Source organism: Urocampus carinirostris, chromosome 2 (genome assembly GCF_059441175.1).
Source record: "Urocampus carinirostris isolate Australia breed hairy pipefish chromosome 2, RoL_Ucar_1.0, whole genome shotgun sequence".
Taxonomy (NCBI): Eukaryota; Metazoa; Chordata; class Actinopteri; order Syngnathiformes; family Syngnathidae; genus Urocampus; species Urocampus carinirostris.
Genome location: NC_142350.1, coordinates 8,007,883 through 8,021,682, shown reverse-complemented (window position 1 = coordinate 8,021,682; position 13,800 = coordinate 8,007,883). Strand labels below are relative to the sequence as shown.

Below are 13,800 nucleotides of genomic sequence, written 5' to 3'. Positions count from 1 at the left end.
AGGATTATTTGTTATTCTCTTGAATTTTAGATAATAATAGTTTTGGTTATGCTTACTCCATTTTAGACAAGTTTCAAAATAAAATCCCAGGATTTTCTTTTCTTCCCCAACAATTTGCATATAATAACCGTTTTGAATATGGCTACTCCGTTTTGGAGAATTTCAAAATAAAAGGCCATAAATGTATTTTTCCTCTCAAATTTGTTGATTGCAACCGTTTGGCATTATACCAACTGAATTTTGACATATATATTTTTTAAAACAATAGCATACATGAGACTCTCTTAGACCCAAATCGATCATTAAAAGTTGAAACTTTTCTTGGTTGTCCTTGTTTAAATTTCCACAGTTAAACTCCAGTAATGGTATGCTTTTCCTATATGTAAATATTTTGAATCGATTATAACCATTTTGAAATGACATTACACAAGAAAATACATCAATGCAGAAAATAAAACGTTAACAGCACAACTCTTGTAAAAAAAAATAGATAGCCAACCAAGTTGATTCATTGTTTCTCATCACATCCTGTTAAAATTCAGCCCTTCAAAATAAAAGCAAAAATAAAAAGCTGTTGGTTTTGTAGTTATATGGGGTGCTACTGTTAAATAAGCCAAGAAGATGTGTAAATATGCAGTTTACTTTTATTTTGAAGGTCTGGCTCCTGAAAGAAAATGGTAGACAAGTGCCACATAATCATCTGCATTTTTGTTTTTTTCTTCTTTGTTTTTCATTATCAAAATAAATCTGATGTATTTTGTCTAGGTTTGTATGATTGTGTCCAACTGGTCACTGGGTCGGCATGCATTTATTTTTTAGGTCTGGCTCTTGACAGGAAGCGCTATGCAACATCTACATACATTTGTGCATTTGTTTTTTGTAATGATTAAAAGCAATCGGAGAAGTTTTGACCTTGTACGTTTGTGTCCAAGCGTTAGCTGAGTCTGCATGCTTTTATTTTGAAGGTCTGGCTCTTGAGAGGAAGTAGTAGGCAACATCCACATACATTTGTGCATTTGTTTCTTTTCTTTTTTTTTATTATCAAAAGAAATCGGATATGTTTTGACTCTGTACGATTGTGTCCAAGTGTTTGCCAATATGGCAGGAAGTTCCAGAAAACGTATGTCAGCTTGTGTTTGTATTGCTGCTTCATCTTCCTTTGGTCCCACCAGTATAGTTTGTTTTTTGCTTGATTAATATTCCTCAAATCCTGCAGTAACATCGGGATAATATCACGGTTGGTTATTGTATTTTTGAGGTTTTCTGAATTGTTTTCGTCTCAGGTGGCCGCGCCCTCATCGCCACCATCGTCCTTTTTCTCGTCCACGTCGAGTGACGTCCTCTCGGCGGGCGTCCCCGGGCTGGGACCTCGTGTGGACGGCGTATCCTCCCGTTGAGGGGACGGGGTCAAAGAGCACGGCTTGGGCTCCAACGTCAAAGTGACCTCGTCCACCTGGAGAGAGACAAGACGTGATGGGACGATTTTTCCTCAAAATGGCGGCGATGGGACTCACCCCGGTGAGTTCGTCTTCGTCTTCTTCATGGTGTTGCTCCGCGTAGCCGAAGACGTTGACGTCCGTCTCGTCTGGTATTTCCGTCGTCCTCATCTGCCCGACGATTTCCACCTGCGTGAAGGACATTTTTACCAATTGCTCTGATTGGGCAATACTGGGAATTTTAGTCTCCAATCCAAGTAAAAACACAGTAGTATTAATCGATACTGATACTTTTTCCTTGGAAATGTCATGATCATTGAACACTCCCTCATGTAAGTTAATTTATAATTATGATAAACAGTAGATTTTAGGCACTAAAATGTTTCATCTTTTAAAATTAAATTGCAAACTTTGTAGATGGGGGCACTTTACATTTTTGTGTGTCCTTAAAAAGTGGAAACTAAAATGTTTTCTCTAAGTATGTGTCACCAATGCCCAGCTAAGTTCAAAGAGGCTTTATAATTTTTTCCCCCTCCGTGCAACACATTAGGGTTGGAGGAAAGAGAAGAGCGAGGATGGGAGGTTGTCATCACAGTTTTTTTTTAATGTAGCGTGAAGTAAGAAAAGGCCTGTTTCAAATACATTCTAAACGCCAACCCAAACCCCAAACAGATGAAAAAAGAAGAGTTTATTCGAGCACGTCGAAGAAATGCACCTACTTGCGAGCGCTACAATGATGACACAAGCCAGCGAGTGGGAAACTTAAAAATTCCATACAGTCACTTTCACAGTATTAGAAAAAAAACCAAATATTTCTATAAAGCTTTGGCATGATGCAGTAGCCGGCCAGGTAGGAAGAGGTGCTTAAAGTGTGCCATCCAGCCACAACACAGGCATAAACCTAGAGAGTGGCCGAATGAAAGGGAAAGGGCTGGGCTATCGACATTTAAAAGCGGCGCATTGAGGATATTGATGGAGGAGTGATGTATTGATCCCAGGTCAATAGTTTCGACCCGATCCAAGTATTTGCTTTTTATCGATAGTATCAATATTTGGAAAGAAACACGAGAGGTCAAGATACCTGGTGCGCCTCGGCTTGTGCTGCCCCCCACAGGTCGGCCAGGCGGGGGTGCGTGGGCGGTCCCAGGCTGTGGATGGTGCTGTTGGGCGTGGCCTGGAGGGACTGGGAGGTGCTGTGCAACGACTGGAACCCAAGGAGAAGGGAAATGTTTAGTTGCTATGCTAATGCTATGTTAATGATCATTGGATGACACGGGAAACGATCCCAGGTCGCAGCAAGGAGAGCACCAAAACCTAAACACTACGTTATTAGTTGTATAGTTAACACTTTGAAAATCATTTGCTTTTATCTCATTATAACACCATTTTCAGTCGCGCTGCCAAAGACAAATATTAGAGAATGACGGACATTGAACAACATTTTTTTACATTTTATGTCGGTAAGATAAAGTTTTTGGAGGATGTTGGACCCATGTGGGGGAGGCAGGAACTGGAAACAGGGATGTAAAAAACAATGATGGTATTTATTTACAAAACAAGAATCAAAGTACCAAACAAACAAGTGGGCACAAAGCAACTAACAAAATATCCAAACAATAAACCAGAGACAAAAAACAAACCTGGAACTGGCGAATGCAAAGAGCAAAGTAATAAAGGACCGCAAATGAACACAAACAAACCATGCGTGGAAGTGGAATGAAATGAAAATGACCACGACCCAACAACGTCTGATTGCAGCCTGGTCATCCCAGAAGGGGGATTACCTCATGTGCAGTCACTTCTCAAGGTTTCTTCATTTTCCTCATATTGAGGTTTTTGAGTTTTTTTCTTGCCCTCATGTAGGTTTTAGATCAGGGGATGGTGTAATAATTGTCTGTGGTCTGCAATAGTCTGTGCAGGCCTTTGAGACTCCTTGTGATAAGGGCGTCACAAATAAACATGACTTAATTCTGTGCTAATGCTATGCTATCCCTTTAAAGCTGCAATTGTGAACTAAAAGGACTGACATAATCAAAAAGGTTAAGGCAATACTTTAGAGTATCTGTTCTAGCAGCAGCTATCGATACTGGTATCGGTCAGCAGACTTGGGCCATCACGTTTAATCTGATACAAAATATACAATAGAACAATTGATATATTTGATATTTTAAGACCGATACGCTATCAAAATATTTGAATAGTCATTGATACAATTTCCACTTTTGACGCCCCTTCTCTAGGTTTCTTTTTTCCTTACGCTGAGGTTGTTGAGTTTTTCCTTGCCCGCATGTTGGTTTTAGATCAGGTAATTGTGTCATTGTAATCCTATGCAGTCCTTTGAAACATTTTTGGGATTAAGGGCCATACAAATAAATGCGACTTGACTTGACTTCAATTTCCAGATACCTCTATTCCAAAATACATAACTTGTAAATCCCAAAGTTGTTTTTCTTAAAAAAACAAAAATTGAATAAATCAAAATTACATACAATTAAATACTTCTCTGATGTCCAGTTCCAGTTTGTGATTACTATATAAGAATAAATAATATTAAAATAAATCAAATGAATAACAATTACATAAAAAATACATGTGAAAAAATGCTATGATCTGGTATTGATATTTTACTTTATACCTGGTAATCGGTCCTGACTTTGAAAAATTTGGAAAAAAATAAAATAAAATAATATAAAAAACAAATTATAAATACAAATTTTGTACGACCTGATATCAGCACCTGTCTCAATACTGGTATCGACCCTTCCCCAACCTTAAGCCACATGACCAAATGATCATTAATAGAAAATGACTATTGATTTAGGTTAATTCTGATAACATTTATGATAATAAAAGCCTGATACCAGTCAAGAGATGATACTTGCATTTGGTATCCTTTCTTGGAAAAAAAATAATGCTTACAATTGTTAGTTGCTTGAAAATAGTTCAGCAACGATAAGGGCTATTGGGAAATGATCAATTCCCAGACCAATGCTGTTTTAAAATAATTGAATTCCAAAAAAAGTAAAATAGCACTAGAAAAACAAATAAATCAATGTGAAAAAAAAAACGATTTACCTGGTATTGGCTACAGTATCAATACCGGTAACAACCCTCTAACCCTTAAATTAAATGACACTGAATATTAACATTGATTTTAAAATAATTCCAAGAAAATTTTCTTCGATATCAGTGAAGAGATGTTATTTACATTGGTATCGTTCTAGCAAAAGCCCTGAACAGTACTAAGTAATTTGAAAATGCAATGTATTACTCTTCTAATTTCTCTTCCATGATTGAGATGAATAAAAAGTAAATCACGAGAAATAAAATAATATTAAAACTAAACGTAAAAAAAGTACACAAAAACAAATGTTGCATTATGACCTACCCTAAATGAAATGACCCCAAAAATGCACCGCTTATCCTCAGTAGGGTCACGGGGTGCTGGAGCCCATCCCAGCAATCATCGGGCAGTGGGCAGGGGACACCCTGAACTGGTTGCCAGCCAATCGCAGGGCACACAGGGACAGACAACTCGCTCGCTCATTCACACCTAGGGACAATTTGGACCGGCCAATCCACCTAAAATGTATGTCTTGGAATGTGGGAGGAAACCGGAGTGCCCGGAGGAAACCCACGCAAGCACGGGGAGAACATACAAACTCCACACTATAAGTCCGGTAGCTGGATTTGAACCCACACAGGAGGTTCCCATGACCTTAAAACTGTGCCGCACACGTGCTAACCACTGTGCCACCGTGCTGCCCACGACCCCAAAGATCTATGTTATATATAAATTTTTCTTTGCTATCAGGAAGGAAATCGTTATTGCAATAGTACTAATCTGAAAGAACATTTAATATTCCTATAATTTCTATTTTCTGATTGTGATAAATGTAAACAATAATGACAAATAAAATGATATGAAATCTAAATAAATGATAGCTGAATGTGACAAGTAAACAAATGATGCGGTATGACCTGGTATTGGCACAGGTATCAAAACTGGTATGACCATTAGTTATGAAATAATTGTAAAAACAAATTAAAATTAACATTGACTTTGAATAATTGCAAGAACAATTTTTAAGTCTGATATTAGGTATCAGATGATACTTGGATAGGTATCAGTCTGGAAAAGAAGCCTATATATAATCCATCCATCCATTATCTGCAACACTTATCCTCAGTAGGGTCTGGAGCCCATCCCAGTTATCTTGGAGCAGTGGGCAGTGGACACCCTGAACTGGTTGCCAGCCAGTCGCAGGGCACACAGAGACAGGCAACTCACTCCTAGAGACAATTTGGAGCGGCCAAACCTGACATGCATGTTTTTGGAATGTGGGAGGAAGCCGGAGGAAACCCACGCAAGCACGGGGAGAACGTGCACACTCTCACTGAAAGGTTGGTAGCTGGTTACCCCATAACTGTATATCATTTCGAGTTCCTGATTGAAATAAATGTGAAAAACATGATGATAAACAAAATAATATAAAAATTCAATACTAAAGATAAATAATTGCAGTGACTGGTATCAGTCTGGAAAACAAACCAACGCTGTATAAAAGTTGATAAAACTAAAATGCAATGTAATCGGAGTAATGGTGGTGCTACCTGCTGCTGTTGTTGGTAGTGCAGCAGCTGTTGCTGCTGGTACTGGTGCAACTGCTGCAACTGTTGCAGCTGTTGCAGCTGTTGCAGCTGCTGCAGGTCCAACTGCTGCTGCTGTTGCTGGAGGAAGCCGCCCACCGTGGCCTCGTATCCCTCCGCCGGCGTTAAGGCCGCACCGCTACCCGGCGGCAGGATGTAGGATCCCGCCGCCGGCGAGGCCACGCCCGACGGCTGACTTGTGATTGGCTCCCACGCGTCCGACGAGGACAGACAGTAAAGGCCTTGAGACACGTATGTGTGAGGCCACATGTCCGCCGAGGAGTGGTGGAGGACTTGGTCTGGCACACGCGCACAAAAAATATCCGTAAGTGACAAGTTTCGAACGAGTTTTTTCTTTCCGAATCCTGGAGACGATCCAGACGTCCGCCCACACATAGCTATCGGGGACACGTCCGTCCTCAAAACGTCATCGCGCGTGACGGACACGAGCGTTGGCTGTCGCTCAGCTACCATGCCTTTCTTTTCTGTTTGTGACCAGAGATTTTCCGTCTTTTTCTGCTAACAACACTAGCTAAATCCATTTGCAATACTCAAAAGCGACAGTGTGTAAAAATACTTCATTTCGATATACATTGATTCAAATAAGACATATGTTCTATCTCATAAACATAATTTTACCGTCAGAAATGTGTAATTACTCTAATCCCCTTTGGTATTTGGACGTAGTCGTCCTGTGCATTGCAGGTTGAAAAATATACCTGCACTTTTTTAGCCTTGCTCCATTATCCCTGAGTTGGAATCGTTAAAGCGCGTTTTTGTCAGGTCAAGTGTTTTTCCCCCGTTATTCTAGCTTAAAATAAATTGCACTCGTTCGGCCACAATCCAATATCATTAATCCCAAATTTCTAGTGGGGACTGGCAGTATGCAGTTTTATTGGGAGGCATTCAAATGATATGCACCGTTGTGGCTGTTCTCCAAGGCTCTTTTTTTCCCCCTTTCTTTCTGTCTAAAATAAACATCAGCCATGCAACTGCGATCCGTTATCCTTGGTCAAATTTGCTGCAAGTGCATTTTAGTAGGGCCTCTCGGCTTTTTTTCCGTTACTGTATTCCTGCCTAAAATAAAATGCACAGTTGTGGCCGCTACGCGTTATCCCTGGTCAACTATTGCAGAGAGCAGGGCCCGGCAGAGCACTTTTTTTTTTATTCAGGCCACCGAAGCTTGCCATTACGGTTCACCTAAAATGAACTGCACTGTTTCGGTCGTGATACATTATTCACAGTTGACCATTACAGAGAGCTGAGGCTGCGAGAGATTTTTTTCATGCTTGGAGGCTCTTTCTTTTACCCTTCAGTCCACAAAGTAGTGAACTGCACACATGTGACCGCGATCCATTATCTCCAATCATATTTTGCTGCAAGTGGGGACTGTCGGAATGACATTTTGTGGAAACTTTGAGTTTGTCTTTATTGTACTTCTGCCTCAAATGAAATGCATTGTTGAGAGCGGGGGGCCGGCATAGCACATATATTTTCTCGTGTGGGCACGCCCAAATTGAACCGCACTGTTTGGGCTATGAGCCATTATCCCTGGTTGACTATTCCTATGAGCAGGGGCCCAGAGAGCAAATACATGTCATGCGTGTCGGCTCTTTTTTACGTCCTTTCTGTCTAAAATGAAAAGAAACCATGCAGTCGCAATCCATTATCCTTAGTCGACTGTTGCTGAAAGCAGGGGCTGAGAGAGCAAATTTGTGTTATGCGTGGTTGCTCTTTTTGTCTTTCATTCAGTTTATATTGGTATCTCGCCTGTGCGGCCGCAATCCAACATGTCTGTGTGACTATTGCTGCAAGTGGTGGACAGCAGAGTACATTTAGAAATAGGGGGGCTACTTTGTAGATTTTTACATTTCGACGGTGGTTCTGGTCCCCATTAGCCACGATAAACGAGGGATTTCCTATCAAACTGGGCTTATGGTGATCCCCAAAATCAAATCTGTTGTCATTTTTCAGTACCTCTGCTGGTGATGCTGTCCTGATTGAGGTCGCTGAGGTGAGCGGCGCTGCCGAGGTGCGAGTCATCTTCATCAGGGACCACCAGGTTGTCCTCCAAGGACCTCCACCCGAACAGCGTTGCTTCGGAAATGGCAAATTGCTGCATGATGCCGGCCGCGAAACGAGCTTCCTTCTCGCCGTCGCTCAAATCGCTATAGGCGTCGTTCTCCAGTCGCCGTTCCTTCTCCCGCTGCAGGTTGCTGCGACCAGCGCCCCCTAAAGGCCCCGCCGAGGGTTTGCCCCAGCTCTGCCACTCGATCATGTGGGCCACTCGCCCCTGCGCCATGGCCGTGGGCTTGGTCACTTTGTCCTTCATGGAGCGGGTCACGCCTGAAGGTCGCCCAAGGACGGAAAGGACAAGGTCAGTTTAGGTGGTGAAAAGTTAAAAGGGAAGCGGAATGAAGATGTGAAAAGTTGGAATGCTTTCAAGTAGAGGAATAAGGGAGTAGGAACTCATTTTTGGGGGGTCTTTGAGACAGTCTCCACAAGCTAAAAAGTTATTTATATGTCCTTTACCTTTTAGGTTAGTTGATTAATTTGTAGTGTATTCTGGTTCATTTTATTAAAAGTCTACTTTTGTACTTTATTTATTTTCTTTTTCCTTTTTTGTTATTTAGAAAGGAATAAGAGTACTTGTATTTATTTTTATATTTTCTTGGTTTTAGAAATATATAAATATTTAGGTTTTTGTAGTTGAAATGCCTTATCCATTTTGTAAAAACGTTTATCGACTTGAAATGTCCTTAAACTGCTGTCAAGAAGGTATAATTTCAAAGTTATTCAATTTTTTATAAATTGATCTTGAATTAAGACACATTTATTTATTTCTAGTCCTTGTTTTATATTATGTATTTTTTGTATTTATATGCATTTATTGTATTGAAAGTGTACATTTTATATTTTGTTTTGTTTATTTTTAGAAATGTTTTAATTTTGATTGGTTTTTATTCACGATTATCTTATTCCTTATTTCATATTTTGTATTCCTATTTGTTTTTTATTCAGTGTATTATATATATAATTTGTTATTTAAACTATTACATAAATATTGTACTTTCATTTTTTTTAGTTTATATTTATTTCATTATTCCTTATTTTATAATATGTATTTGTAATTATTTATTCACTGTTAGGCTATACTGATTTATTTAATTATTAGTGTATTTTTATATATTTATTTCTTTTTAGAAATGTGGCATATTTTATTTTCTAATGTATTTCAATTATTATTTTAGAGTTCATTATTTTTTATAATTAATTTTATCGTATTTCTGTGTATTTTCTTTTGATTATTTTGATATTTATATTATTTATGTATCTTAGAAACATTATGTGGGAATTCATTTATATTTACTTCTTTTATTTATTTGATTAAATATGTATTTTTATTTGTTCATTTCTATATTTATATTTGTAATTATTTTGAAGTATAATATTGTAATCTTATTTAAATATCTTCATTTTTAAGCATGTATCTATAACTATTGAATTTAAATGTTTTTGACACAGTTCATTGCACATTTTTGCACCTAAAGTATCAGTGGTATCGATGATTGGTATTTATCTTTGTGATATAAATTATACTATGTCCAATACCAATTTTTGATACCATTACAGTAGCTCAACTCTAATTGTCCATGACTTCGATACCGCCAACCAATACCAGAAAGAATGGAATACGAATAGAGCAAAATAAGTGGAAAAAAGGGACTGTTTTTTTTTCTGTTTTTGCTTCTACAACCAACATCAAACAAAGCTTGACAGCGCCACCAACAGACACAAACACCACATTGGACCACAGAAGCCACAAGAACCAGGACCAGCGGGATCAATCAATCCCATTGGTCCACTCTTGATGATGTTGAGGACGGCCATTGGAGAATGGGTGGGTGAGTGTTTTGGACAGGGCGGCCATTTTGTCACCAATCTCGTTTTTTTTCCAGGGGAGGTGGGCAACATGTGGGTGGGTGGGGCATTACCAGGACAGACACACACCTGACACACCTGTGAGGGACGACTTGGCAAGGGCACCGATGCCGTACGAGTTAGCCGACTTCCTCTTGAGGCGAGGTAGAATCGACGTGGTGTCCTCCATCGACAGCTGGAAGCCAGCGAAAGTTTGTTAGCCGAGATACTAATACTAACACGAGTGTGTTTGTATTTCTAGAATTATGTGTTAAGGATGTGGAAATGGTAAAATGGTCTGCATTTATATAGCACTTTTCAAGTCAATGAAGACGTCCCAAAGCGCTTTACAATGTGCTTCACACTTACCCATTCACACACACACACTCACACACCAATAGCGGCCATGCAGCCATGTAAGGCGCCGACCTGCTTATTGGGGGCATTAGGGATTCAGTGTCTTGCCCAAGGACACTTCGACATATAACATGGAGGAGCAGGGAATCGAACCTGCGATCCCAAGACGAGCGCTCCACCTCCTATACATATATAAATATGTATAGGAGGTGATGATGATACATGATGTGGGTATTAATATTGGTATTAGTCTGAAAGAGTTTAGGTACATATTACGTACCGATATAATAGTGATATTGGTACTTGGTATCTATCTTAGAATGATGTCAATATAGGGGATTTTATGCAATACTGGTATCTGTTTGTTGTACCATTGACTACTTATGATTTTTGTATTCACATTGGTATCAGTCGAAATAATTTGTTTTTTTTTATGGGGGGGGGGGGGATTCTCTGCACCAATAACGGTATCAGTATTGGGTAATGATCTTTTATAAAGTGATGTCAGTATATTGGTAAAAACGCTGAGTATCTTCATCTTTGTATGTATGTTTGAGTGCAAAAATACACACAAAAGGTGAAAAAGAAGGACAGAGGGATGTAACGATACCACGCTGAAAGACTCACATTGATTCCTTCCCAGGAAAACTCTGTACGGCCATGCTGGAAAGGGAAGGGCAAACAAGGAAAAGAGGAACGATAAAAGACACGGAAAGTCTTCGTCCGGATAAAAACACAAAATCGTACCTGATCTCCATCTTTCCGTACCGGCACCGCATCGGCTGCTGGGTGCAAAAAAAAAAGAAAAGGAAAAAAAGGATGACATCATTGCCTTCAGTTGTGACCTTCACACACACAGATCGCATTTTGCGTTTAGTATCGGCGGCTTCGAACCAGGTTGCAGCCTCAAAATAACTCAAAAACGAAAGGGCCGAAGACGCTCTCAGGAAGTAACCTAGCATGCTCGCATCTCTGTCAAAAAGAAATGAATTGTATAGTGAGACGATACCAAGTACAGATACCTCTGATACTTTTAATAACATAAATCTCCCTATAAAAAAATGCAGTTGTATATTACTCTACTGATTATTTCATGGTAATAAATTTACTTCAAGAAATGCTAAGACTTCTGCTAACTTTGTGTTTTCGATAATGATGAAGACAACCAAAATGTGTCAATAAGGACTTTTGGTACCCAAAATTATTGTGAAAATATGAAAATGGTCCTCAGAAATACAATTACACACAAACAGACAAACAGACACACACATGCGCAGTTAGGGTAAATTTGAGAAGACAAAAATATGTAAATCAAAATGACGGTGTGTCAAAAGGGGCGGGGCATGCATAAGTAACTGAAAATTTGAGAAAAAAATGAGGACAGGACAAAAACTAAAAAAGGCAAGGTGAGACTTCAGACCCAAGATAGGACTTGAGGATTTCGTACAGAACCAGGGACGGGACCGGAAAAAATGTCCAAAAAGTACTCAAGATTCGAGAGTTGACCCAATTTTACTGTCACCGTTTTCCGTCCTCATCTTCTCTTCGACCTTCATCTTGTTCTATTTTTAGTGGTTGGTTTCTGTTGCCCGGAAATCGGGAAGCGGGAAATCTATCCAGTGGGCGTGTCCTCTGTGGCTGATGACAAAGTAAAATGGCGGCTTTGTTTACTTCCGGGAGGAGGACATCTAACACAAACGGGGTGGAATTTACTGAACCACTTGGAAATAGGAAAAGCCTGAAACCCCGCCCCCGCCCCAATCGCCTCACAGCGTCAAATGATATGGTTAAAGGATCCAGACATATAACGAAAAATATATTATTCACAACATTTGTTGTAAAGATGGCTGCAATGAAACTCTTTACGGAAGGGAAGTCAAACTCAGTTGTGCTTGGGGGCCACATGGTAAAAAGTAGATTAAAGAGAAAGAAACAAGAAGGAAAGACACAAAAAAGACAGAGATAGAGAGAAAGAAAGAAGAGAGAGAGACAGAGAGAACCAGAAAGAAAAGGAGAAAGAGAACTAAAAAGAGAAATACAAAATTAAAGGGAGAGAAACAAAAAGAAAGAATAAAAAAGAGGGAAAGAGAGTAAAAGGAAAAAAGAGCAAGAAAGAGAGAAAAAAATAAAGAGAGCAAAAAGAGTTAAATGGAGAGAGCGAGAGAGACAGGAAGGGAGAAAGAGGAATAAAGAGATGGACAGAAAAAAACAGAGCAAGAGAGATGGAGAGAAAGAAACAGGGACCAAGAAAGTTAAAAAAGACAGAACAAATGAAAGAAATAGAGGACGAAGGAAAGAGGGCAAGAGAGGGATAAAAAGAGAGAGGAGAAAAAGAAAGAGGGAAAAGGAAATAAAAGGGAGCAAGAGAGAAAAAGAAAAGAAAAGAGAGCAAAAAAAGTGAGAGAGAAAAAGAGAACAAAAAGGATAGACAGAAAAAAAAGACAGAAAGAGAAAGAAACAGCTAAAGTGTCTTTGTGAATGGCGCCTGGCTTTATCGACATCAAGTGGAAATATTGAAAACTGTAGCTCATTTTTCTCTCGCATTTCTCTCAGCGTTGTCTCATGGGCCCGTTTCAAACTTGTTGGCTGGCCTGATCCGGCACGCTGGCCGCATCTTTGACACCCTGCTTAACGGGATGCGATGACGTCACGTGACCATATGAGGACAAAAAGTCACCAAATCACACCTGAACTAACACGTACGGCACTTCTGACTCATCCTGGACTTGCGCGCGCACGCATATACACTTGATGACAATTGCGCGTGCACCAAGCGCGGGAAGTAAGGAGGCGTGGAGAAGCGAGTGGGGGTTGGGAGGGGGCTGCAATGACCTTAAGTTGCGTGTCACGGCAGGTGTCACGCACGCGCACGTTACTTCCTTCCTTTACAGTGCCGTGCACGCACGCGTCTCGCCGCTATGGTAACGAGCGTCCGAGGAGACCCCCCAAACGGAGCGCGGGGTGAATCGTCACGTGACATAGATACACCTTCGTCCTCTCATGCACGCGCACGCTACGCCTGACGTCACAACACATGGCGGCGCGTCTTACTGATGGTTCTGGATCCGATGCAGCCCATTTCTGGCACTAATGAGGCGCACGCGGCGTGGTGGGAAACGTGTCCATCCTCCTCCTCATCCTCTCTTCTTCTCTCCTTCTTTTTCTCCTTCTTCCTTCTCCGTGAGTGCGAGGCGGCGTGCCTGCCGTTGTGCGTGCGCGCACCGCTCTCTCCTCACCGCACGTCCACGCCCTTGTTGTGTCGTCACATGCGCATGCGCATCGCAAGAGGCGACCGGCGTTTTTTGCGACATCCAGCTCCAAAGTGGGGGAAAATGTCCTAAGCGTGGAGGTTGCGTGACGTCACGGCCGGCAAACAGAGGGCTGGTAACTATGGTGACAGCCGGCGGACACGAATTGCCTTAAAATTAGGACGGTT

The 13,800-nt window shown here is 40.5% G+C and overlaps 1 protein-coding gene across 11 annotated transcripts; it reads right to left on the bottom strand.

Moving 5' to 3' along the window:
* Positions 1-1,276: 1,276 nt before the first annotated feature.
* LOC148370893 (protein FAM131B-like) lies at positions 1,277-13,645 on the bottom strand. 11 transcript variants are annotated; one of them, XM_088328704.1, is made up of 10 exons: positions 13,416-13,645; positions 11,259-11,336; positions 11,112-11,146; positions 10,992-11,027; positions 10,098-10,203; positions 8,064-8,432; positions 6,051-6,385; positions 2,518-2,640; positions 1,515-1,625; positions 1,277-1,453 (listed from the first exon to the last, which is right to left on the bottom strand). In XM_088328704.1, the coding sequence occupies exons 5-10, from the start codon at positions 10,195-10,197 to the stop codon at positions 1,280-1,282; spliced, it is 1,212 nt and encodes a 403-aa protein (XP_088184830.1). In that variant the 5' UTR covers positions 10,198-10,203; positions 10,992-11,027; positions 11,112-11,146; positions 11,259-11,336; positions 13,416-13,645; the 3' UTR covers positions 1,277-1,279. The 11 variants fall into 11 exon arrangements, with proteins under 11 accessions (XP_088184830.1, XP_088184820.1, XP_088184821.1 ...); XM_088328694.1 differs by lacking the exon at positions 11,259-11,336 and having other exon boundaries at positions 11,112-11,149; XM_088328695.1 differs by lacking the exon at positions 11,259-11,336.
* Between the last annotated feature and the right edge of the window lie 155 nt (positions 13,646-13,800).